Consider the following 26,756-nt stretch of genomic DNA (forward strand, 5'->3'; position numbering starts at 1 on the left):
AATGAGCCATAACTTTTCATCTCTCCTTACTCATAAGTGTCTGCAGTAGGATTTGGGCACTAATTTACCAAAGTGCTGCCAAAAATTACTGTTTTGAAGGTAAGTGTTCTACATTCATACGATCTGCCTTTACTGCACACCAGGGAGCATCTTCTGCATAGGGAGGTACAGGAAGATTCTTTATTATCCTCTCCATTTTCACATCAGCTGTTTTGTTGAAGGAGACCACATAACCACCTTGGCGTCATGAAGACGTCACAGGGAGGGCTGAGTCAGTGCCTTTTGCTTTTGCTCCCTTTGCCAAACACTTGGGAAGTCTTTCAGGCTTGGATGCATCACATCCAAGTACTCTGGTCCCAGATTTAGTCTTCAGAGTCCTTGGCAAGCGAGCCCTTGGCAAAATCTACACTTAGCAGAGAAAATAACCCAAGAGGTCATGTTCTGCAAGATCACAGGATCATGGAATGGCTTGGGTTGGAAGGGACGTTAAGGCTTATCCCCTTCCAACCCCCTGCCATGAGCAGGGACACCTTCCACCTCCCAGGTTGCTCCAAGCCCCATCCAACCTGGCCTTGGACACTGCCAGGGATCCAGGGGCAGCCACAGCTGCTCTGGGCAAGATCCACCCACTTCTTCCTGTGGAACTGCTGAAATTCACAAAGGACACAGGAGGCCGCATGTCACAGGGGTGTGCTGTGAATGCTGCTAGACACAAGCTGAGAGTTTTGGGACATGTCCCAAGTGGTTTCTGGACTTGTGTATTGCAGAGTTTGCTGGACTCATGCCTTTGGGATGGCTTGCCCTCCTTCAAATGCTGGGAATGTGCCTTCACTGCCCAGCTGCTCCTTGTCTTGTGTTTTAGAAGGTAGAAATGTGGCACTTCTGAAAGATATATTGGGCTTTATTGTTGTAGTGAGATAAACTTGGAAGATGGCATTGATATCATTTGGTTTGGCATCTTACTGCCTTCAGCTCATCTCCTTCCGTTTCCTTACTGATTCTTGACCCTTTTTGTCATATGCTTGCAGTTACAATAAACTGCTTGTTTCTCTTCTGGCTGCAGTCGTCATCCAGCTTCCTTGTTGGAAGAGAAACAAGGGAGTAGCTCCTTAGGAGAAAGGCAGACTCTCTGAGTTATTCACATTTCTCTTAGCACCACTGTGTTCCTGATTTTGTCCAAACAGGATTAGAAGCACCAGGATTCCTGATCCTGTTTGTAGTTCATCCAGTTTGTTGTTCAGGTGCTTAGGCAATTAGATTCGTTATTTAAACTCTTTTCTTTTTTGCACATGCCTGTGTTTGAAAGCAAAGGCAATCAAGCTGCAGGTTCTTCTTTTAGCCTTGATGTTAAACTGCTTTTCTCCTGGTGCTGGAAAACCACTTGAATTGAGGGACCCACAGGCAGCTCTGCCCATTTTTCTTGGAGCCCCTTCTCACTGACAAGTATTTTCAAGTCGGACCTTACAGTTCAGTGTGGAGTTCATGTGAGTAAAGGTGGGACGTGTGCACGGGCTGGTCCCTTGGGGTTTCTGCCCCAGTGGGACACACTGGGACATGGTTTATGGCACTCAGTGTAGAGGTCTGTGAAGGGCTGGATGATTCCCATCAGAGGGACCCATGTCCTTTCCCTGTCAGCTCTGTAAGGTGCAGAGATGGACTAGTTCATATGTGGATTTGGCCAGATATGGAAGATATCTCCCTAAAGAGAGATAAGCCACCAACCCAAGTGTCCAGGGGGAGAGGATAGATGATAGGCAAGCAACCCCTTTGCTGTCACTCTGCAGGCAAGGAGGGGAGATTGGTGTCCAGCACTGGTGTGAGGGCTTGTTGCTGGATCCTGCAGATCACTGATCCTGCCAGGGAGGTGGTAGCAGGAGAACAGGTCTCTTTGGAGCTCACAGACAGGTCATTGTGGTGTGGTTTTACTTACTGTCACCACACGGAGCTGTCACCTCGCCACCTCCTCTCTTGCCTGCTCTTTCTACACGGTAAGGCTTGGCAGTTCTCATTATACCCAGCACATTAAGCAACCCAGTTCCTCTTTCATAGCCTTGGCCATAGTAATGTGGCCCTCTCCTAGCAGGCTATTCTGTGCTGGTGGATCTGGGGTGGGCTGAGCCCTCTGCCTGGCATCCCCTCCCACTGGGAGTGGCCTGGTCGATGTGGTGTGTGTCCCTCGTGCTCTTTGTCCCTGCTGTCACTGCCTGGTGTCCTGTATGTGTCCATCACTTATGAAAAGGTTGGGGTGCCTCCCTAGGAGCCCCAAAAAGGGGGGATTACTTCTTCCTGCCCTCACTTCCTGCTGGAGTCTGCCCAGGGTGTGTGGGCACAGCACTGCCTTCAGGGAAGGTTTCTTGCCTGACAAGCCCATATCCCAAGGGTCTTTCCAATACAGTAACAGCTAAAACCACTGTGGAAAGTCCCTGTCAAAGAGCCAAGACTTACTTGAATATAGGTCACAACATATTGGGAGTCAGAGCTCTGCTCCTGAGTAAAAAGCCTTTGGTTTTCCATGGCTTCCCGTGAGACACAGGCTTTCTGTGGCCCTTTTCTTGTTGCATTTAACCCAACTGACAGTGACCATCACCTGAGGCAGAGAGGGCAAACTGCTGTGGTCACCTGTAGCCCCTCCAGCATCACTCCCATGCCAGAGTTAAGGCCACCATTGCCAGGGAAGGAGGATGAGGCCATGGAGAGCTCCAGGGCACTGGAGAGGTCTGGACCAAGACTGTCATGTCCCCTGCAGGTCATCACCTCGTAGTTCCCACGGGCCTGGGCTCTGGTGGCAGTTCTCATTAGCACAGTCCCTATGATACCTGAAGGTTATAATTCCTGAGGGTTTTATTTTTATCAGATGTGCAGGAAAGGGAAGATCTTCAAGTGGGTTTTTCAGATTATGATGGCTTTTCATACCACAGAATCAGTGAAATGTTGAAGTTGGAAAAGACCCATAAGATCACTGAGTCTAACCATTCCCCCAGCACTGCCAAGGCCACCACTAACCCGTATTCTCAAGTGCCACATCCACATGGCATTTAACTCCCTCCAGTGATGGGAATTCCACTACTCCCCTGAGCAGCCTTTGCCGGGGTCTGACAGCCTTTTCCATTAAGAAATTTTTCCTAATATCCAGTTTCCTAATACCGTATGGTAGCCTTATTCAGTGCATAAACGAAACATTGGGGAAATGGTCAGGAACTTGGATGTTTCCATTATTATTTCATTTTTATCATTATTATTTTTCTCATTATTATCATTATCATTATCATTATCATTGTTACAATTGTTTATCATTATCATTATTGCAATTGTTATTGTTGTTATCATTATTGTGGTTATTGTTGTTGTTATTATTATCATTATTATGGCTCAGAGTGGGTTTCTGATTGTGGAAAGTGAGATGGGCTCTCCCTTCTCAGGGCTGCTGTTACTCTTCTGGCTGTCAGGCAGACATTGCAATGCTGACTTATAATTCCTGGGCATGTCGTCCCAAGCCCCTCACTACAAAACAGGATCTCTGTGCTCTGTGGTGGGCACAGATATCCTGTATTGTAGTGGCTCCTGGTGCTGCTACAGGTCAGCTGGTCAGAATTAGGGCCAGGCTGCTTGTGCTTGCCAGGCTAGGAGGCATTGGGATGTTCTCACACCCCGGTTGATTGACTGGTTTGGGTTTGGGATGAGCAGGGAGGGAAGGTGGAAGGGACAAGGGTGGTTTATGCTGCATCTCTGAAGCTTGGTAGTGTTTGGTGGCCGAGGGGACAGGGCTGGTGGCAGAGGGGAGCCTTGCAGCACTAGAGGGCACTGCGGCCTCGCTGCATGGCCCTGGAACACTGCTCTGGGCAGAGGAAATTAGGCTTTTCCAAAGGCTTTTTCCAAGCAGAAGCCCCGCTCTGCAGTGTCTCTCACCCTCCTGTGCCAGCTCATGCTGTTCTCCATTCAGATGTGTGCACCTCAGGCTCAGAGTGTGTGTCCAGTGTGGGGAAACCTGCAGGTGTTTCTCTGTACCTGGGGCTGCATTTTGGCTCTGAGCAGAGTGAGGTTAAAACTGAAGGTGTCTGCGACCCCTCAGTTACCAAAGCCTTGAGGGGGGATAGTTCTTAGGGTTTAGACATGTCCCATCTCACAACTCTCGAAATCCCACCTTTGCACACACAGTCTTCAATCCATGTGTCTCCCATGGGATGCCCCAGCAGGGCTCAGTCTGTCACAATGCTCCTAGCACCAGAGACGTTCCAGGTGTGCTGAGGGGTTCTCCCTTTCTCTGGAGGTGCTGCTGCCCTATCAGGGGTAACATGTTCTCCTGAACACCCACATTTGCACCTGTCCCTGTCTCCCACCTACTTGGTTGTACCTACCCCAAGGTAAGGACGTGCCAGCCTCAGGAGGAGGGAGATAGGCACCATGGGTTGCCCACTGCTGGACCATCTCTGTTCCTTAGACCCCAGTTTGCCAGCCACTGGTTTGTACCACAAAATAAGATTACAAAATAAGATTAATAATGGGACGTGCATGGCTTTGAAGATTTTCCTCAGGCTGAGATGATGGAGGAGTGAACACAAAGAGATGTTGGGACTAGGCTAGGCTTACCAATAGGAAGTGGTGGGTTTTGGGTTCATGACCAGGAACCACAAAGAAATAGGAGTATGGGAGAGCTCTTCTTGGGAAGATGATGAAGAAAGAAGCTCTGTTTTACTTTTAGAGAGTCCACAAGTAGTTTGAGTCCTGTGAACTGCAGTTTTCTGGGGAATTAACTGGTTTGGGCAAAGGGAATTGTGCTGGGGTATAAATAACAGCTCAATAGGCATTTCAGGCTCAAAAATGTCACCACATTATGCTCTGGCTTAAACACACCAGGGAGCTACTTGGATTTTTCCCAGCTTTACAGCTGACTTCTCTTTCAGGAAGGTTTGCTTTTATGCAGCTATATAATATCCAAAGCAAACCTGTTTTGGTTTTTCCCAGTCATTTCTATAGACTCCAAAACACACCCCTTAAATCCTGCCTGAATTTTAACTTCTCAATAATGTTACATTTTCTTCTCCCTTTTTTCCTCAGGGGATTCATTAGAAAACTGAGAGGGTTTTTGCTACACTCCCTTGAATTTACTGAATATTTTTCTGCAACGTAGAAGTAATGTGGAGGAATGATTAAATTTTTAAAATGTTATTAAAAGTAGCCAGGAAAAAAAAAATCCAGATTTCTAAAGATCCCAAGTCAAAACTCAATTTTGCTTTGGTCAAGCAGCTATTTCTGCTGGCTTGGCTATTTCCACATCCTAATCCCCTTCCCTGCTCTCTGTAAAAGAGATGAATTTTTAATAAAATGAAGGGAAGGAAGGAATTTTCTCTCTCAAAAAAAAATAAAAGTAGGCATACCACAGGACCAGAGAAGGGAGACGTGCATACATCCCCGTTGTCAGAGGGACCTGGAGAGCCTACAAACACCTCGCTCTCTAAAAATCCTGCTAATGGGGGATGTCCTCGTCCCTAGTCCGACAAAATAGGAGGTTAATGTTTCCTGCCACATTTATAAATTTTTTCTTAACCAGAAGATGCTCCCCCACCCTTTTCTGTTGCCTTTCCTCTGATGTTGTGGGAATAGAAAGCAATACAATAAATGAGACCAGAAGTTCTTAAAATGCGAATTTCCTGCCCGGAGGCAGCAGGTAAGTGAATCCCATTCAGCTTGGAGAGATGTATATATAGCTATGGGTGTAAATATAGGTATTTAGTGGCAGGGTAAGTGTTTATTGCAATGCAGGGTGGTTTGGTCAAAGATTGTCATTTAAGTGGGAAATTTATTGCTGCACACGACGCCTGGATGTCTCTTCCACAGGGAAAATAAAGACTGTTTAGGAAGGGATTAAATGATGTCCTCGCTGTGGTAGCAGACCAGTAACCCAGAGGTCCTTTTAGTCCTACATTTGTATTGTCCCTCATTTTGTGACTTTAAAAGTGCTTTTGGTGGTTGTTTTTTTTCAAGATCATGAAATGGTTTGGGTTGGAAGGGACCTTAAAAGTGTTCCAACTCGTCTGCTATGGGCAGGGACAACTTCCACTAGATCAGTTTGCTCAGAGACCCATCCAGTTTGGCCTTGGGATACTTCAGGGATACTCCATTAACTTCTCTGCTGGCTTTGGAAATGGCTCAAATGTACACATGCTGTCATGGTCAGTGAAAGAAAACTGTGGCCTCCCCAGAATGCCTTTACTAGATGGTGGGCTTGAGTGATTTAATCTGGGATAAAAGGAATAGCGAGCGGAATGTGGTCTCCACACCTTTGGCCACATGACGCTGCCCCTGTGTCCTTTTCTCCCAGAGTTATTCCTCTTTATCCTTCTCCTGTTCCTTCTGTTGTGGAGAAATTCTTCATTGTTGACTTGCTTTCTTTTTTTTTTTTTTTTAATAATTCTTGTAATGTATGAGCAGAGAAACCACTGGAGAATGATAAAGCTTCATTTCTTCCTGCTTTTGTGACCCACTTCATTATTTTGTTTCTCATTGTATATTCTTCTGAGGCGCCCTGTCCAAACGGAAAGAAAATATGTGTGGTTATAGGAGCTGTTTGTTTCCCTTTGGCTGGGAAAAATAAGACCACTTGGCTGGGCAAAATAAGCAGGTATCACAGAAGATAAGGATTGCTTCTGCTGCTTAGTTCTGGGGAAGGGACTGCTGATATTTGCTCCATCGTGCATCTGTAAGCAACATTATTTCCTAAAGCTTGTGGGCTGTGCCTTCAGCTGGCCAGCATTCCTCTTGCACAAACAAAATATAAAAATACATATTCCTTAAGTTTGGGTTGCTGCACATTTTCTAGATGAGAATGAGAAGTTTGGGGGTCATTAGTTACAAGTACGCAGTTTGGAGGAGCAGCAGGAGAGATGAGACACTCTCTCTTGTTGTTCCATTATTGTTCCACAACAATAATCCAGACTAAAGGCAGTTTTAAAGACTCAAGTGTGGAACACGATGTGCCCATGCAATTCAAAAGAAAATATGAGTTCAGGATGATCTTCAGGTTTCCAGCCTGATGGTATCATCCCACTGCTGCTGCCGGACACCCTGGACACACCACAGAATGCCAACAGTGGCTGCTCTGCTCCGGCCATTGGGCCTGTAGCTAGTGAAAATTTGGTTTTCCAAAGTTTTCTTCTTGTTTGGGTTGTTCCCATCCCTCTTGCCCATGGAGCTTGTTCAGCCCTGCATCTAGGATCTTACAGCTGCTTGAAGGGAGAGTGTTGCAGGGGAGAGTCACCTGTTCTCCCAGGTAAGGAGTAACAGGACAAGAGGGGAAACAGCACCAAGGGAGGTTTAGCTGGATATTAGGCAAAAAATTTCTTCATTGAAAGGGTTGTTAAACATAGAGATGGGTTGACCAGTGCAGTGGTAGAAATCCTCCCATCCCTGGGAGGATTTAAAAGCTATGTGGTTGTGGCACTTGTGGCCATGGGTTAGTGGTGGCCTGGGCAGTGCTGAGGAAATGGTTTGGCTTGATGATCTTAGAGGTCTTTTCCAGCCTTAATGATTCTGTAAGTGAATGAGTCTGTCTCTGGTGTAGACAGTGCTGGGAGTTATCAGTTATGAAGAAGCTTCAGGATTGCCTGTGATTGTAACAACCCACTCAGCCTGAAGGTGATGGAGAACCAGGGGACTAGGCAGCTGGCTCTGAATGGTGGCTGGTGTCCTAGGTGCAACCAACATGCTAAAAAATCATCTCCTTGCATGCAGATTTTGATCTGGAAGCTTGATGGTGTGTTTTGGTACCTGGCTTGTTGTGATAAGGTTTCCACTTGTGCTTTATTTTGCTGTCAGAGCAAAGCCAGCCGCCGTGTGCCTCAAGGCTTCAGGAGGCAGTGCAGTCCCTGCACTCCCTGAGCCAGCAGTGTCTCAGCACAGCAGGTCACCACCCCAATAAGCACAAAGGCAAGGAGTCAGGCTCACACTGAAATGGTATTTCAGCCAGAAGGAGCAAAAGGGGTAAAAAAGTGCCCTGACCATCAGTATGTGAGTGGCCACCTTCGTGTCGTGCCATCACAATATCGGTTTTCTGTTTTATTTTTTTTTATGGTTGGCTTAACAATTAAAAGGCTACACTGCGCTTTGGTTTTTCCAGTCTGCTGCATCGTGTGACCCCAGTGACTCTGAGCTAAGCCTCGTTATATAATGGCGGGGTGTTTTTTTGGAAAACCTCCATTTAATCCTTTCGGAGCAGAATTTGCTGTTTTTGTTTTCTTTCATATCGTCGTCTTGTTTCCCTCCTCCGCCTACCCCTTCCCCAGCGGGCGCACGCTGGAGGCGTCAGTCTGGGACCAAGGTCCTTTCTTCCCTTCTTTTTTTCCTTTTTTTCTTTTTTTTTTTTTTTTTTCAAATCTGCAGAGAAAGGAAAAAAAAAAGTTTATTTTCGTTTGCTTGGGTTACAGCGCCTTTCCCCACTGTCGGGGGGAAGGACTACGTGATGTGCAGCAGGTATTTTGTGAATGGAGCACAACCCTGTGACTCCCCGTTGCTTGACCGAAGGGGGAGGCAGGGGAAGGAGAAAGAAAAAAAAAAATAATAAAAACCACCACCCAGTGACTCCATCTGACTCGTTTTGGCTGGAAAACTTTTTCAGCGCCGTGGTTCTTAAGCCAGGAGGAAGCTTTCTTCTGGCCCAAGAACAATAAAGGGGTCAGCAGCCTGATCCTCCCTCCTACACCCTCTTCCTTCCATTGTGAGGGGTCTGTGCAAATATCCCAGGCTGCTTCTGCTGGGGCCTGAGGGACCTGAGCCGCACATGTGACATTAAAGAGAGACTCCGCGAACTCAGTAATCCTGCGAAAAGGAAAAAAAAGAAGAAAGAGAAAACAAAATGAAGTCTCAGAGGAGCTCTATTTCTGGTGTAGTGTTACGCCTGGAGAAGTTACCAATGGGTGTTTCTCATGATGGGGGGAAATCCGTCCCCTTGCGCTGCCTAAGTGCTCCTTCACGATGCCACAGCAGCATCTTACCCACTTATTCAACAAGTGGCCAAATGCACACCCTGGGAAGGTGAACCCTCATGTCCCACCAGCCCTGCAGCTCCTCCATTTCTTGCCTCATCCAAGAGAGGGAATTTCTGCTGCTCCCATAGTGCAGGTGCAAGGCCTGTGTGCTGCAGGTGTGCCGTCTCCAGCAAGGATGGGGTTGAAGGAGGCCCAGCTGCTTGACATGTTGTGCTTGTTCTAGGGATTCACCACTACCTGGCAGCGCTCAGTTTGTCAAGCCAGCACTTTTAATGACTTACTTCTCAGATGTATATGTCTGAGCCAGCAATCCCGAGGGTAAAAGGTCTTCAAGAGGTGCTGTGGGACCAGGGCAAATGTGCCCACCAATCCTGTCTGTCATGAAGGCCACCTGCATCTCCCCAGGAAGGAGTTCGTACACTGGTCAGAGGGCTGCTGTGGTTTCTGTGATACTTCTCATGAATCCAGAGCAGTCACAAAACTTGCAGTCCACCCTAGGTTCTGCCACCACGAGTGGTGATTCTCTTTTCAGGTGCTATCTGCCAGGCTAGATGATATCTCCTCCCAAAGGAGAAGGTGGGACCTGTGGCCTTCTATTAGAAGTCAAGTTCAACGCAGGAAGCCACATCATACACCGAAAACCTGATGCATTTGCCAGAGGGAGAGCGTGTCATGCTCATCAAGTTGTAGGAACCCACCTTTTTTTTTTTTCCTTTTTTTTTTTCTTTTTTTATTTTGGACACAATTAACCACCTAACGGCGTGTGTGACCTCGTCGCGGCTCGCTGGCCCTTGGCACCGCGCGGTTGGCGGTGCCGATCTCGCCGTAAGGCAGTTCCTGCCGTTATTATCTCCTCGCCGTGTCGATAACGCTCCGCTGGCCATGGCCAGGATTTCCTCGCACTACAGAGCTTTCCTGAGGATCAGCCCTGCGAGCGGCGGAGGAAGCGGCCGCTGCGAGATTGCTCCTGGCTGCCGAGAGCGCGGTGGCCGACTTCAAACGTACGTGCGACCTGACATGATCCGAGGAGCGCCGCGCCGGCTCCTCTCTCCCCTCGTCAGGGCGGGCAGGCGGGTGGAAACTCCTCTTCTCCTGCAAGTGCTCCGAGAGCTGAAGCGAGACCAAACATGGTTATGAAACCTTGTCAGAAGTGGGGGAAGAGTTGTCCCTCGTCTTGCCTGGAATTCTGAGGGAATGGCGAGAACACTCGCAGCCCGGGTGGAGTTCAGGGTCTCGCCCTCACCCCTCTTGCAGTGCCACGGTGTTGGGACTACACGTGCTACACACTTCCCTTTGGCTGAAAGGAAAACCAGTTGTAGTTCCATTTTTAAGTCCTTAGGTAAACAGATTTGTTATTTAAACTCTTCTTTTTTTATAAATGCCCATGTTCAAAGGTAGAAGCAAGAAAGATTGCAAGTTCTTCTTCCAGCCTTTTCTCCTTGTGCTAGAGCAGTACTCTGATCTCTGCGTAAAGAGTCTAGCTCCAGGATTTCGGTGGTGCTTCCAAGTATAAGTGATAATTATACTGGCTTTGTTGATCTTGGTGGAGGGCAGGTGAATTGTGGCAGAATTCCAAGATACATCTCCTTTGCTTTATATTCAAGAGAACCAGTGCCCAGCTGCCCATGGCCAGCGAGGCCACAAAATTAGAGTTAAAGTAGCTCCGAGGGTTGCAAGTGTACCTAAGGCTGGGAACCTGCTGAGTTAAAGGCAGAGTTCTGGGACTACTTGACCATCCTGACATTCCTGTCTGGAGGAGAAGAAAACTGCCTTGTTTGGCTTCTACTGGGTGCATCTTTTCCTGGCATGATTTGCATGCAAGGCAGAACTTGAATTTATTCTGCAAGTCCTCAGCTTCTGAGAGTTGTTGGTTCAAGAAGGGCAAGGCTGTAGTGCAGCAGCTGGTGGCTGTGCTCTTCTGGGAGATCTAAGATAATTTTCCTGACAGGAGGTTGGATTAAAAGACAAGGTGTTTAGGCAGCAGAGAAGTCTTTTTGTGTGTGAAAATTAATGATTTAGTGGTCACCTAGAGTGATTTACAGTTTGGATGGAGGAATCCAGGCAGCTTTCACATGCATCTTGCTTATCCAAAGACACTTGTTTATTTGGTGTCTTTGCTGTGTTTAGCACAGGTAAATCAAAAGTTAAAGCTCTGGGGGGAAGGACTGACTGTTCAGGAGCAGAGTAATGCAGCAGAGCATGGTTAGAAGTGAATTATAAGGGGACAGGTAAGGAATGAGAGTGGGACTCCATGATGGTCCGTTAGTCCATGGTCAAGTCCAGGCAAATTGGTGCTCCTTGATGAGAGCAGTCCTGTTTCTGAAGAAATCCGCAGAAAATCTGCATCTTCTCTGTCCAGGTTTCTAATCTTTTGCTTTTCTGTTCTGTCGAAGACTTGCCTGTGATGCCTGTTTGGAGTAGCTACCTGTTTGCCAAGAGGGTTTTCACTCTGCCAGACCTGTCCACCTACCCACAGCCACCCAGGTCCTACCATGGAAACAAAGTTTAAAAGCTCATATGAAAGGTCGTTGAATGGCAAAACATACCCCAGTCCTGCAAGTGACCTTTGGAAGCTATTTGGCACCTTGAAAGATTCCCCATTGGATGCTGCAGTATGCTCTGGGGTGGTTTCATGGGTTTTGTGTTGCCACATCTCTCTTCTTCCACTTCATGGTTACCAAATAGCTTTCCAGATCTTAACTTGTGCAGAAAGACACATCCAGGGGACAGGTTCAGGGAGCATCCTGCCCTAGAAGGTGAGGGCTGAGGTAGCTGGAAGTTTCTGCTGGAGCTTTAAGGAGTCTCCCTGTGCTGGGAGCTGTGTACAGTAGGAACAGTCATCAGCCTCATCTTACGTGCGCCTCGTCTCACTGGTTAGGATCGCTTCCCCCGTGGAAACCATCAAGAATTTCCGTTATTTCCTTTCCTGAGGCTTTGTTTGGGTGGGGATTTCTGGAAGGTATTTCACAGGCAGGTATAATTAAAGAAAGACATGCTTGCCTGGAGGCTTGACAAGGTTTCTTTAAAGCCAGGCCTTTAGTTTAGCATAGTGGCAAAACAGAAACCGTTTGTTCCCTGGTCCAGTGGAGGGGAGGTTGGAAAAAGGGGGAGCTAATCAGCTGGGAATCATCCCAGTTAAATGCTGCACACCAGGGTTAAGGCCCTTATCCAGAAAATCCTTGAAATATGTGCTTAATTTTAAGTCCCTCTGACTTCAATCTGTTTACTCTTGTGCTTAAGTTTAAGCATGTGCCTAAGTGCTCGGCTGGCTGCTGGCCAAGGCAAATAGTAGACTTAGGAGCAGAATCGCATAAAGTAAGTGCTTTGCTGGACTGAAGTTCCATGAGACAGCGGGTTCTGTGCAGGTCTGGGATGCTGGAAGGGGACAGTACTGCGTATCCCAGCTCCATTCAGGTATTCCTTTTTTGGTACCACAGACCTGAGGCTGTGCTCACCTTGCTGGGAGCATCCAAACAGTGCGGTCTCTAAAGGGGTACCTGAACTTCAGCATCTATTTCTCTGTTCTGAAGGCATCATCCTCACCTGGAGCCTTCTGTATATCATCAACACAGTGTTGGAAAAGTACATAATTTATTTCCTCTCACTTGAGAGAAAGGAGCATGTTAGTGGAGGAAAATATTCTTGATTTTATCATCAAAGAAGGAAGGAGAGCAGATTCTATGACCTGACTAATAAATCTTCATAGGAATTTGTGTGGCTGCATTAACACAACAAAAAGGACTCCTGTATTAGCACAAGCTTTTATAATGGCCTTATCTTCTTCTTTCCTGTTCCAAGCTAATTCCTGAAAGCCTTCTTCTAATCCCCCGTTTTGCTCATCCAGCCTGGACTTCTTAGAATGGCAATGGGGCTTTTTTCTTCAGTTTTAATCTACAAATGACAGCACTTAAAGCTAATAACTGTAGCCATGGCACGCACAAAAATGAAAAACCTCTATCAAGAAAACAAGATTGTTTTTTGAAAACACCACTACCAGGGGTTAAGGGAAATCTGCAGCTGGAACAAATACAGCACTCGTCTAACTTCCTCAATAACTCTGCTGGGGGAGTGGGCAGTTGCCAGACTGAGGAAGCGTGGTTAGCCATCGAGTCTTTGAATGCAGCTCCGTTTCCCCCTCAAACCCATGGAATTTATATTAACCTCCAGCTTTTCTTAGCTGGTGGGAATTTTTTTCTTTTTTAATTTGCTTGAGTAAGAGCCTCACTTTTGTTGCTTTGGTTCACAGGAGGAGCAGAGGAGATGGTTCTGCTCCTCGCACCATGCTCTTGCTGGCAGAAGGCCAGGGATGTTAAATGAATAATTTCTGGCAGTGATAAGTAGAGAAAGGTTGAGGCTGCCAAGAACAGAGTCACAGATGTCTGATAACTTGATTTTGGGAAGGGCAGGCCTGAGAGATCCTAGCTCACAGGGTTGTCTCCAATCCCAGCAGAGATCAAGGCAGGAGAAAGGACCCCATGTGCCTTTAGCATCTTGTGCATGGGTGTATATGAAGCAGGCAAAGAGCAATATCACAGAATCATACAATGGCTTGGGTTGGAATACACACTGTCTCATTCCAACCTCCTGCCATGGACAGGCATACCTTCCACTAGCCCATCTTGCTCCAAGCCCTGTCCAACCTGGCCTAGAACACTTCAGGGATGGGGCAGCCATAGCTTCTCTGGGTTACCTGTGCCAGGGCCTCACCACCCTCACAAAGAAATCCTTCCTAATATCTTACCTAAATCCACCCTTCTTCAGCTACGTGTGAATGCCAGTCAGGATGCCTAACCACTTTCAGTGAGATACTTATCTACCTGATTTAAGACCATGGGAGATCTCCTCAGATGAGCATGGAGCGTAGCTTGGGAGACCTTGTTTTGCATCCTTCTGTGCTTCTGTGGTCCCTCTGTGATTTCAGAGCCACTTTGAAGGCAGAGCGTCTATAGAATGTTTGTAGGTGTGGTGCTGGTGGTGGTGGGCAGGAGTCCTGAACAGAGAAGCGAGCTGGCTGAATGGACATGTGCTGGTTGCCAAAATTGCCATCTTTCTAGGGGCAGTTTGATGGCTTCTTCTGACTTTGTAATCACTAAGTGCATCTGCAGTTTTCCTGTCATGCTGCGTTCTGCTCATTGCCCATTCCAGTTTTGGTGGCCATTATCTCAGACTCTTTCCAGCTTCTGGAGCTGAGCCCATCACAGGCCCAATTCTGCCAGCTACAAAGACATCAAGGAGATTAGAGAGCAGCTGAAAAAACTGTAGTGGTGAGGGGTAACATGACCCAAGACATCCCAATAAGCAATGTCTTTGGTGTTGGTCACTTGACATATGAAAATGTATCCAGGAGTTGTGGTTTCTCGAATTTTGGTGCTGATTCTTGTTGAATCCTAGAATGGTTTAGGTTGGGAAAAACTTGTAAGATCATCGAGTCCAACCATTCCCCCAGCACAGCCAAGGCCACCACTGGCCCATGTCCTCAAGTGCCACACCCACACAGCTTTTAAACCCTTTCAAGGATGAGGGATCCACCCCTGCCCTGGGCAACCCACTTCCTTGTTTGACAACCCTCTCCACACGGAAATTTTCCTGATTATCCCACCCCAATCTAGTGTTTTTTGTCCCCATTTGGATCTGATGACACACCTGAAGGTGCATCCTTGTGACCAATATGAATTTAATTGAAGAGGCTTCACTGAGCACCCAGTAGTCATCAGAGAAGCAGCTGTAAGTTGTGCTTTCTCTGGCAGGAAAGCTGATGTGCTAATGCTGCCACCATCTTTGGAGATGCCATGTTTGAGATTTGGACTTTGCAAGACTCAGGAGAACAGATATAGCCATCCTGCTGCCTGTCCTCTTATCAACTTTGGATGGAAAACAGTTTTTGAGTATTCTTTTCTTGGTGGAGATGCCAGATCCATTTCCATTGTTAACGTTTGGACATTGCTGTAAAGCAGCTGCAAGCATGCCTTTCTTACTCATCTCCATTTTACTGCTCAAAGTAGCCTGTGGCTCACAGAGGTCTGCAGAACATCTGTGAAAAACCACCAATGTAATTAATATGTGGTGTGATATTACTGATACTCTATGGCAAGTGCATCGTGTTTTGTGAGCTTTTCCTTGCATTAAAGCCCATTACAGCAGGAGGAATCCTAGATCCTCAATGAATAACAGGAAGATCCTGAGAGGGATCATCAGACGGATGCTCAGGGAGCTGTTTCTTCTTCCCAGGTACAAACTGCAAGTAAACTGGCAAGGAGCCAGTCAGACCCTTGTGTTGCACAGCCCACACTTCCATCAAGGACTGGGACTTTTCAAAGGGAAGAGTAGGGCTTTATAGGATTAAATTGGCATGTGCACAATGGGATATTATCGAAGCTGAGGCTGATCTCTCTGGGCTGAACTAGACTAAGCAGCAACTTCAGAGGGGAGAAGAGGCATCTCTTGGTGGCATAGTCCTGAGGAAAGTGCATTGGCTCTGTCTTTAGCCAACTGCAGACAGGAATGTCTGTTGTGTGAGAATGTCTCCAGCACAACACAAGGGATTTTGGGAAAGGAAAGGACCATGCTTCAGCCATGAAGGTCTGTGAGAAATGTCTACTGGTGGCCTGAGAAGGGCTGCCACTACCATGACCATGTTCAAGTTGATGCCAAAATTCCCTTTTGCTGTGGTAGTGCAGCATATGGATCACAGGGATATGGATAATATTAAAAAATAAAAAGTAAAAGCGTGTTGAATTGTAAACTATTGCTTGCAATCTTATGGTGTTGAAAACTTCATGCACTTGGAAGGTCCAGTAGGAAGTGCCAAGGGCTGAGCACTGAGAAAGTTCCCCTCTTGCCCCTGGACCTACCCACGATGAAACCAAAAAAGGGCTACGTATTATGTGTAAGGCTGTAAAGTTACCACTTTATAAATAAGGGGTCTCATAAATGTTGCACTGTCCCGAATCCCAGGAGCTTGTCCTATCTTGAAGCTCCTTCTGGATGAAGCCCTGGTTTGTCCAAGAGAAGATGAGTGGAGGCCTGGTTCTGGGGGATTGCACAGATAGACATGGAAAACACACCTTTTTTTAATACTAATGGTGAAATGAAAATATTCTTGGATGTAGTGCTTAGGAACTGGGAGTAAAACTGAGGTTCAAGCGTACCTGGCCAGAGGAGGCTGTACCAGTACTGTGGATAGCACAGGAAGGTTCCAGCTTAGAAGTTCCTGAACTCCTTGGGGCCCTATCAGGTGTGTTTTTAGGTCACCTTAAGAATTTATCCCAGTTTTGCCTGTAGGCCTCCTCCTTGTGACACCACCCACCACGGTGGAACAGCTGGAGAGACATGGTCAAACAGTGTGCTGGGGGGCACAAATGGGGGTGATGGGCTTTGAAGAGCACAAGGGAAAGGAAAAACCAGACCAGGGAACATGAAAAGTATAGAAGAAACGTATATTTTAAAGAAGAGTGAGGTCCCAGAGGTACTGAAATAGCTCAAATTGTAAATATTCCAATAGCAACTTCGTAACACTCTTAAGGCCCTGGTAAAGCCATTCCTCCCTCACTCTCAAGCTGGTGCAAGCCAAGGAAAATGTAAGAAAAGCTTTTCAGAGTAGTGCAGCCCTTTCTCAGGATGAGCTTGAGCTACCTGGACAGACTGCAAACCAAACAGCATGTGTGGTGCCTCCTGGTCGCAAGTGATGTGGGCAGTATTTATTCCCAATATTAGCTGTAAAAGGCTCCTTTTTCCAGGGAAAAGCAAACCCAGGTCATCAATGCAATTTATTTTAGTGATTCTTTAAATAATCTGCATTTAAGGACTCCAAGCAATGGTGTGGTTGTAACTATACTTACTGGATAAATGTATTTATTTATGGATGGGATGCTTTACTGCTGACAGTACAGTTTGTTTTTAAGCCTGACCAGGGTAGAGGAAATACATACAAATAAACAATAAACCTAAACAACACTAAAATAACATCAGTTAAAACAATTAGAGTTACTTCCACTCGCGAAGTATTGTTCCCATTTTGCTACAACATGGGAAAAAGCTCCATTTCCTAAGTCAGCTTGTAACTGATTTGGGATTTGCGGATTCTGGTAACAAAAGGGGATTTCTTTTGTCTGTTATTTATACTCTTCCTATGGCACCATGTGTCCGTGTCAGCATGTCTGGAGCACCCTGTCTCAGCACAGCAGTGTCTCCAGCCTGTCCCCATCTCTGCCTTAGCTGGGCCTGGTTGGGCTTCTCCTCCTGCCCGTCCTGCTTGTGCTGCTGTGAACTTGTGTGTTTGCAGAGGCAGTGCCTCCTAGGAGACTTTGTCCCGGTTTTTAAACTCCTATTATCTCTGAATTATGTATAATTCAGGAGCTCAGGGGCCAAGAGTTAAAAATAGACCCCGGAAAATGCGCTGTCAGTAATCAGCAGAAGGCGTCAAGAAAAGTTCAGGCCATGCTTTAATTGGGATGCTTTGCCTAATTATTCTGATGCTTTAATTGCATTTGCATCCTTCACCCCGCACAGAGGGTTTCATGCCGGGTTGTTCTGCCATTCTCTGTGTGTTTTGTGCCATCCCAGAGCTGACTGCAGAAGGATCAGGTGGGACAGTTTAGCTGCCACCAAGTATTTTGTGCCATCAAGTGTTTTCAATGCTCTCTTGCCTCTAGCTGTGTGTCTGCTCTCTGTAACAAACACCAAGGAGAGGTGATGGGGAACTAAGTGTCTGAATGATACTTCTTTGAGTCTAGGACTGCATGTGTAGTCTGTGGTTCATGAAGCACCCATCATTCTGTGTGAAGTGTACACCAGAGCATTCACACTCAGCAAGAGGGAATTCTGGAGTTTGTGTCCTTCTGAATGATACTTTTTCGGGTCTGAATGATACTTCTTTGGGTCTAGGATTGCATGTATGGAGTCTGTGGTTCATGAAAACACCCATTATTCTGTGAGAGGTGCACACCAGAGCATTCACACTCAGCAAGTGGGAATTCTGGAGTTTGTGTCCTTGGGGCCAGCAGGGGAGGGAAGAGTATTCCGTACAGGGAATACTGCAGGTGTTTTTAGTGATAACTAAGGGGTGATGTTCAGCTGTGACAGTCCTGATCACCGTCACAGCCATCCCTCCCTTTTCTTTGGAAAACTTCTGCTCCATGGTGCTCATCACTGGGGCGTGTGTGCTGCAGCCACACATTCAGCCTTTGCTGGCAATCTGTGGTTTATGGAGTGCACCCCAAAGATGAGGTTAACCAGGAAATCCTCCAAACTGGGAGGAATTACTTAGAATCATGGAATTACTTAGAATCACAGAACCATAGAATCACCTGAGCTGGAAGGGACCCACAAGGATTATTGAAGTCCAACTCCTGGCCATGCATAGGACAGGTCTAAGAATCCCACCCTGTGCCTGACAATGTTATCCAAATGTTCCATGCACTATGCCATGATTTATCAGGCCAGCACATCCTACTGTCAAGGTCCCACAGAACATCTCTTCTCCACCACAGAACTTATTAAATCAGTGGTGGCAAAATCCAGAGAGTTTTGCTCCTTTTCTGGCTCCTGTATGGCTGGAAATTAATTTCTGTGTCAGTCCTGTAGCTTAATTTAGCCCTGGCTCCAATCACTGAGATTGAAGAATGTTGCCAGGACCCACATGTGCTGTGTTGTGGCTGAGGAAGGATGGTAGAGCCACAACCATCAAGTACTGCAAGGGTTTATCTGCCTTTTATCTTGCATAGGGAGTATTTTGCAAAATTGTTGCACTTTCTGTTCCTTAGATGTTGAGCACCAACTGCTTGCTTATTAAGAAGCAACTCTTATTGTTAGCACCTTACAGGAAAATATGAATAGCTTGCAATTTAAAGGAACAGATTTATCACATTTTAACAGAGAGGAAATAATTTCTGTGTGGCTTCCTGACAGTGTTTGGTGTCCTTCCATGGCCTCCAGACCAGGTCAAGGCTTTGGTTTGTGCCTCAGCTCTCTCCTTCCAAGATGTAAAAAATTCCCCTTGTGGGTGACAGACCAGAGCCATGGGAATTTCTGGAAGAGGAAAAGGCAAGTGGCCTCTAAGGAGGGATGTATGCTGGAAATACTCACAGGACTTAACAGATATTCATGTATCACTGAATCGTGGACTCAGAGAATGGTTTGGGTTGGAATGGACCATAAAGCTCATCTCTTTTCAACCCCTGCCATGGGCTGGGACACCTTCCATTACAATCACCTCCAGAAGTGCCAGTCTTGGGTGGATTGAGGTGACAGGGATGCTGCCAGTGGCACTTTTGCCATGTTTTTCATGTGCAAGAGCCTGGCTGAGACGGTTGTACTGAATATATTGGCACATTCAACCCCATAGGCACCAGGATTATGGGACTGGCACAATAAAAGTTAAATATATCTGCAGCTCTGTAGTGCCCTGGACTTCCCTGCCTTGGACAATCCATCCCATAGGCAGATGAAAGCCTTGTTGTGGGGTATTGCAATTCACTAAGTGAGTTTTTCTTCTCATCATTTCTGGAACCACAATGTGTTGATATTTTTATGCTCCCCCAGCCTTGTAATTTCTGTTGTTTCCTTTGCATGGGCAGATGGGGCATCCTTGGTGATTCCAGCCCCACCTCAACCTTCCCACTCCCCCAGAAAATAAATCCCACCCTGAACTTTGTGTGCAATAAAATCGAGCTAAACTCCCAGCTCCTACCTCAGGCCTAATAACCTGTTTGTTCAGTTCAGGCCTTCTGCAACCATTTGTTTAAGATAAGCAAGGGCGGATGTTTCTTGAGGGCACAAAAGACTCTTGAGATAAAGCTCCAGCGGGACTGATCCCGAGTTGTGGCTGGATCATTTCCTTCTCTCATCACCTGAGTGTTGTTTTTTTCCGTCAGTCCAGTGCTTTTCTCAGACTTCTCTTCACACTCAGGGTTTCAGTGTTGCTGTTTCCTATTCAGGTGTCTTCACCTGCTTGAGGATCACAGGCTGGGGGTGTTTCTGCTGCACAGGAACATCTATGAAAGAGGTGGAGTAAGTTGTTATGAGTGAAGGCAGTTGCTCTGTGGGCTGAGGTTTCACATCTGAAAGTCAGGCTGTGAAACCACACGGATGAAACAGTGAGCCCAAACCCCTAGAAGCCCCTCGAATCTTTGTAAAACACCCAGGAGTTCAGCCACCTCAGGCAACAGCTGCACTTGGGAATGCAGCAGTGAAGGAGGAGGGAGGGTGCAGGTTGGTCCCAGACAGGACTATCTCCTTTGTAAGGCTGTTGTTTTCAGATGCCAGAGGAGTTGCTGTGGTTTGCTGCCTCAGGGAAGTCATAGAAGAACCAGTGGCAGCAAAAAGCTCTGCCTCATTCCTCCTTATCAAATTGTGATTTGGGAGTGTGCATGGAAGAGAGGCTGGACCTGCCCCTGGGCAGCCCTGGGCTGATCCCCCAGCGTGGGCAGCAGGGCAGGGGGGATTGTGCCCCTGTGCCCCTGTGCTCAGGTGAGAGCCCACCTGCAGAGCTGCCTCCAGCCCTGGGCTCCAACAGCACAAGGACGTGCAGCTGCTGGAGCCAGCCCAGAGGAGGCCACGGAGATGCTGCAGGGCTGGAGCCCCTCTGCTCTGGAGCCAGCCTGGCACAGCTGGGGCTGCTCAGCTGCACAAGAGAAGGCTCCAGGGAGAGCTCAGAGCCCCTGCCAGGGCCTGAAGGGGCTCCAGGAGAGCTGCAGAGGGACTGGGGACAAGGCAGGCAGGGACAGCACACAGGCAATGGCTTCCAGTGCCAGAGGGCAGGGCTGGATGGGATCTTGGGAAGGAATTGCTGGCTGGGAGGGTGGGCAGGCCCTGGCACAGGGTGCCCAGAGCAGCTGTGGCTGCCCCGTTCCTTGCAGAGGGTTGGAACTAGATGGTCTTTAAGGTCCTTTCCAACCCAGGTCATTCTAAGATTTTACTAATTTACCATCCCCATCAAAACAGGCAACGCTGGTGCTCTCGTCCAACTTCTTCACATGATCCTGCTGCAAAGGAGGCATGAGAAAAATCATAGCGAAGTATTTTTTGTAGGTAGCAATAAACTCAACCATTTCCCTTCTCTGTTCCTGTCCCTCGTGTCCCTTCCAAGCTAGCGTCCTGCAGATTACTGGGCTGGAGTGTGGGGTGGGATCAAGCCGAGGGATGTTGCTGGGGGCGGGGGGCAGGTATCAGTGGGGAAAGAGGTGGAGGCTCTCGGGTTGCTGCAAAATGCCAGTGAGATCTTGAAAGATTTTTATTTGTTCTGTCATTAAGCTTTGATGCAAATGTGTCTGGGGAGCAGCTTTTTGGATTCCCACAGGCAGATGGACAGGGATGAAGGTTGGACAGACACCTTCATTAGGAAGGTAAAGCACAAAAAGAGAGCACGTGGCCCTCAAACGTGCTGCCCGTGACCTCTGTTTGCAACAATTCCAGTAGATGACAGATTTCCCTAGCTGGACATATGACAGTTGTCTGAGCTTGCCAGACATCACCTTCTCCAAGAGTTGTTTTCCCCAAAAAATCTAAAAATGTGTGTGCACGTCACAACACAGCTGATCTCTTGGGGACTGGCCTGGAGGACAGACCATTCCTGAACAGCCCTTCTTTTCCAGAGCTTTTGGCCCTTCTTGTTAGAGCATGTATGTTTATGATTTAAATTGGAACATATGTGCATTAGAAGTCCCATGGGTGTCTCAGGTTCTGCTCCAAGCTTCCCACCATGCAAACCACAGAATGTTTAGCTCCAAAACTGAAAATCAGCCCTATTAGCAATCCTTCCTCTGACCATGGGCTCCTTGTGCTTTGCTTTTCCTATACCTATCACTTTCAGAACCAGCAGCACTGAAATACAGGTTTGTTACCTTCCCCAGCCACCTGTGAATAAATATAAAGATAAAACCCGTGTGGGAAAGAGACCAAATGTGATTTTACTGCCTACCAAGGATTTGCAAACCTGCCTATGAAAAACATGAGTTTGAAGGTGTTCCTGCCAAAGCAGGAGAAAAACTCATCCCTCCTGTAGACCCACTGCAGAGCAGAGTGGTCTTCTGCCTAGAGAGACGTTTTCCTTTGTCTCTGTTCAGGGGTTTTGACTTCAGGAGGAGCGTGTCTGCTGAAAGGTGCAAGAGCTGCATTTCAGATCCCCGTTGTCCTCAGTGAACTGGTTCTGCTGAAGGCACTTCCACGGCTGTCCTGCACAACCCATGTGGGCAGCAGCCTCGAGACAAGAGCTGTGTTATCAAAGCTCTCACCGTGCCCTTGGGATTCTATCCCCACCCACTCATCACCTTTGGTCTTCTCCAGCCACTCCGCCCTACTTGCAATTTGCTGATATTTCCTTTTACATCAGCTCGCTGCATGCACCAAAAAAAAAAAAAAAAAAAAAAAAAAAAAAAAAAAAAAAAAAAAAAAAAAAAAAAAAAAGTCAACTTTTCTCCCTTCCAAATTTAGCTTTGTTTAGGCACCAAAATAGACAAGAGTAGAGATCGGTGACTGTTTTTTTCCAAAACAGTGTCTCGCGACGAGGACTGAGGAAGGGAACTGCTGGGCTGGAGAAAGGAGATGTTTGATTTTCGTAAATGGGGACACGAAGTTCTCCTCTGTTCAAGCACAAGCAGTGTCCAGGAGTGCTCTTTGGATTAGGAACTCATTCCTATGTAATTAATTCATCTCTAATTCCGTTGACATCAGCTTCTGGTGGGTAGAGGTCTGAGGAAGCACAGGGATTCTCTGCAAGGAGGACATGCAGGAATGCACCACTATACACATTGTTTCTAGTTGGAAAGAGCAGAAAGACAGCTCCTGAGGCTTTAATGAGGTCTTCACTAGAGGAAATCGGTCCTTGTGTGGAGTGGAGATAGTTTCATTTTTCCAAGGTAATTGTATTTGCACATGTGTCAGTAATGCAGCTTAAATTCTTAAAAACACCCCAAGCATTAGCCTGCTGTGGTAGTACAGCATTTAGAAACAGCCTCACTAATTATTGTACTGTTTTTAGGCTCATTTCCTAAACTAGCTCTGCTGATGGGATTAGACTGTGTCTCCCCTTTCCCCTCTTTTTCTAATTCAGTCTGGTATCTGTTGGCCAATTTAAAGTAATTTTTCAAAGGAACAGAGATCTCAGAGATACCAAGCTTCTCCTATGCATTCAATGAAAATAAATGATTGGGAAAATGACTGATGAGGGAACTCAGCCACAGCCCTCAGCAGTGAATAAGTTTCAGTCTGAGCACCCTGGTCTGGTGGAAGGTCCCTGCCTGAGGCAGGTGAGTTGGAACTGGATGATCTTTAAGTTTCTTTCCTACCTGAACCATTCTGGGATTCTGTGATTCTAAGCTATTACAGAATCATGGAATTGTAGAATATTCTGAGTTGGAAGCCACCCACATCATCCAGTCCAGCTTCTGTCCCTGCCCAGACACTTCAACAATGCCACCCTGTGCATCCCTGGGAGCAGTGTCCAAACTCTCCTGGAGCTCTGGCAGCCTCGGGGCCGTGCCCATTCCCTGGAGAATTCCCTGGGCCGTGCCCAGCACCCTCTGGGGGAAGAACCTTTCCCTGATATCCCACCTAAACCTCCCTGGCACAGCTCTGGCCGTTCCCTGGGTGCTGTCCCTGTCACAGGGAGCAGAGATCAGAGCTGGTCCTTGGGAGGAACTGCAGACCCCGCTGAGGTCTGGCCTCAGTCTCCTCTTCCTGAGGCTGAGCAAGCACAGTGACCTCAGACATTTTCTCATGTGGCCCCTCCAGACCCCTCACCATCACTGTAGCTCTCCTTTCGGACCTTTTCTAACAACTTTATATTTTGGCTTGGTGAGTTCCTTATGTCTTGAAGTCTGGAGGAGTGAAGCTCTCCAAATGGGAAGGCTCCAGCTGCCGTGGGAGCTGTAAGGTTGCTGCAGCAGCAATTTCTCCAGGCTTTTTGCAGTGGTCAGGATGGATGGTCACAATAAATCCTGTCTGTCCTCAACTTGGTGGTGCTTTCTCTGGCCTAAATTCATCATCATCCTCAGGAACCTTTCTCCTCCGTTTAATCTTCCACCGGAGAAACTCAAAATGCTATTACCAGTAACTGCTACTGAAATCAGCTGTCATTTACAAAGGCTCTCACAAAGAGAGAGGGACTTTTTTCTGAAGTCGGTGTGTTATGTTGTCATGCCAATGTCACAAAGCTGCTGCTGGATGAGGCACATCCCCACCCAGCCCTTGCCCTTGCCCTTGCCCAGGCTGCTCCCTCATGGCCCCTCGCACGTGGTGATTCCCAGCAGTGCTGGAGCTCCAGGCTGAGATAGATGGTGATGGAAATAAAAGGAGCAACTTTTACAGGGCTTTTATTGCCAGCTGGGGAACGACAATACTGCATAAATAAAGTTCATTATGGTTATGACAGCTCTGTGGTCCCTGGAAAATAAATAATACTTTGCACTTACGTAGGGCCTTTCATCCAGGAACCTCAGAGCTCTGTGTGAGCATTAACAAAGCCTCATCATGCCCATAGTAGGATGGTAAATACAGCAGCCCCCTTATCAGATGAACAGACCACGTCAGAGTCGGCACCTTCAGTGGAAAGAGGGCACTGGAAAGGCAGCAGCTGGAATTACACACAGCTCTGCCATTGCCTTGTCTTGGAATCACAGAATCCTAGATTGGTTTGGGTGGGAAGAGACTTTGAGGTCATCTCATTCCAACCCCTCTGCCATGGCAGGGACACCTTCCACTAGTCCAGGTGGCTCCAAGCCCTGTCCAACCTGGCCTTGGACACTGCCAGGGATCCAGAGGCAGCCACAGCTGCTCTGGGCACCCTGTGCCAGGGCCTCAGCCCTAGCAAAGTAAAGTAAAGACTTTCTTCCTAATTACCAGTAAAAAATTTCTTCCTACTATCTCATCTAAATCTACCTTCCTTCATCTCGGGCTTGGGCACATGATTTACCATCCTTTTCACCTTGGTTGTTTCCTGTAAGGTGGGTCCCACCTGTCCTTGCTGCAGGGGTGGCATGGGCTAACTCATTTGTGGTGGGCAGGCTCAGTGAGGTGCTCCTGGTGTGGTTGTTCCCTTCCTACTGGCTGAGGGCACAGCCCCAGCAGACCTGTGGCTCCTATTGGTTTCCCCAAGTATCCTCAAAGTGCTGCTGAGCATCTTCCTTTACAGACATTTTTTCAGCTGGGTTTTGGATAAATACACAAAGGAAGCAGCCCAGGCATATTGGATGGCTTAGGTGTACCAGTGTGTCATGTGTGAAGTGGGTGAATTCCTTGTCCATTGTGTGTATGGGATTTATACATACGTGATCCAGTCATTTGCATGTTGTGGTTTCTCCCATACAGAAATTCCAGATAACTTCATTGCCTGCTCCTTGCAACAGCCCTGAGAGGGTACAACACATCTGTGCACCGCTCTTGTAGTGTGTGTGATGTTGTAAGGATGTTTGGGGGGAAGCTGTTTCTTTTACCATGCTCGTTTGCTGGGTGTCCAGCTCTGTCTCACTCTCACTCCTTCTGTGTTGATGGCTCCTGGAGCTGATGGCTGCTTTCCCCTCTGTTTTACAGGGTTACCATCCATTGCCTCATGAAGCTGAAATCGCACACACCAAAAAACTGTTCAGAAGGAGGAGAAACGACCGGAGGTAGGTGAAACCTCTTTAGTGTTTGGGGGTTTTTAAAAATGCTCTCTTCTTCATTGCACATCTTTCTCAACTCTTGGTGAATTTTTGGGCAATGCTGCTGTTCAGCAGTGTTAATGCATAAACTCTTATTTCAACACTAACATCCTGAAAATATTTTGGGATGCGTCCTGCATTGATCCAGGAGTACCTTAAGGACCTTCTCTTCCCCTTTTACTTATTCTTGCATAGCCAGATCCTCCCACTTGTACTGAAAGAGACAGCTGGCAATCTGTTGTCTGTAAAAGCTGGAGTCCTTGGGATATGCTTCCTCTTCTTCTGTTAAAAATCAAAATTTGCTGAGTTTCAGGATTGCCTGGAAAGTGGGTATGGTTTGGTTAAAGAGGGGGTCACAGCCAGCCTCTGGTGTCTGTGGGAAGGAGGGGATGTGCTGTGCAAGCAGCCAAATTCCTGTGGCATTGGTGATTTCAGTCCACTGAGTTAATTTAATCGAGTCGATTGGGTATTTAATTGTGTAAAATGCATATTCAATTATATGAGGGCATCTAAAGTCCTTGATGGGAATCGTGACTATGGTTAAATGTGAAAAGAAGTGAGGAATAAGGGAATCAGTTGTACATGCAGCTTTATTTCTGCTGACTTGTTCTGCCCCAGCTTGGGACAACACACCCAGGGCAATAAAGGAGTTCTAAAACCACGACTTTGGAAGATGGTTGAACAGGAGAAAAAGTGGCAGTGCTTTCTTCTGGAATGAGCTGTAGTCTGTGCCTGAGCTGTCACAGGGGAAATTTTTGGGGAAGTCCTGCAAACACCTTCAAGTGTTCCTCAAATCTCACCATCACTTCTTGTCTCATGAACAGCTATGACGTGGTTAACTCTGCGTGATTTGATTTTCCTAAACTTCTCTGAGGGACCAAAAGAAGGGCTGAAAAGAGTTTTTTAGACAACCTAGAAACATTATTCTGTGGGCAGGATGGTTTGTCAGCAGCAAACTCCCATTTCTTCTCCTTTTGGGGACTCCCTCATTTTTATCTGTACACAATTCAAAAGCCAATCAATTGTGATTTGGGGTGTGTGGTAAAAGGTCTTATTTCAGCTGGGTTGCAGCCCTGTGATCACTAAAACACAGTTATAACTATGCAAGACTGAGCTGTATGGGTTTAATTGGAGCACTGGG

The 26,756-nt window shown here is 47.1% G+C and overlaps 1 protein-coding gene across 3 annotated transcripts in view; it reads left to right on the forward strand.

Moving 5' to 3' along the window:
• The window catches only part of CTIF (cap binding complex dependent translation initiation factor), a 145,911-nt gene that overhangs the window by 53,292 nt on the left and 65,863 nt on the right, over positions 1–26,756 (forward strand). For all 3 annotated transcript variants that reach the window (XM_088157315.1, XM_014894883.2, XM_014894885.2), the window contains exon 7: positions 25,506–25,582. In XM_088157315.1, the coding sequence (XP_088013441.1) occupies positions 25,506–25,582 (77 nt within the window). The remainder of the gene's footprint in view (positions 1–25,505; positions 25,583–26,756) is intronic.

The sequence above is a fragment of the Sturnus vulgaris genome, chromosome Z (genome assembly GCF_052056855.1).
Source record: "Sturnus vulgaris isolate bStuVul1 chromosome Z, bStuVul1.hap1, whole genome shotgun sequence".
Classification (NCBI taxonomy): Eukaryota; Metazoa; Chordata; class Aves; order Passeriformes; family Sturnidae; genus Sturnus; species Sturnus vulgaris.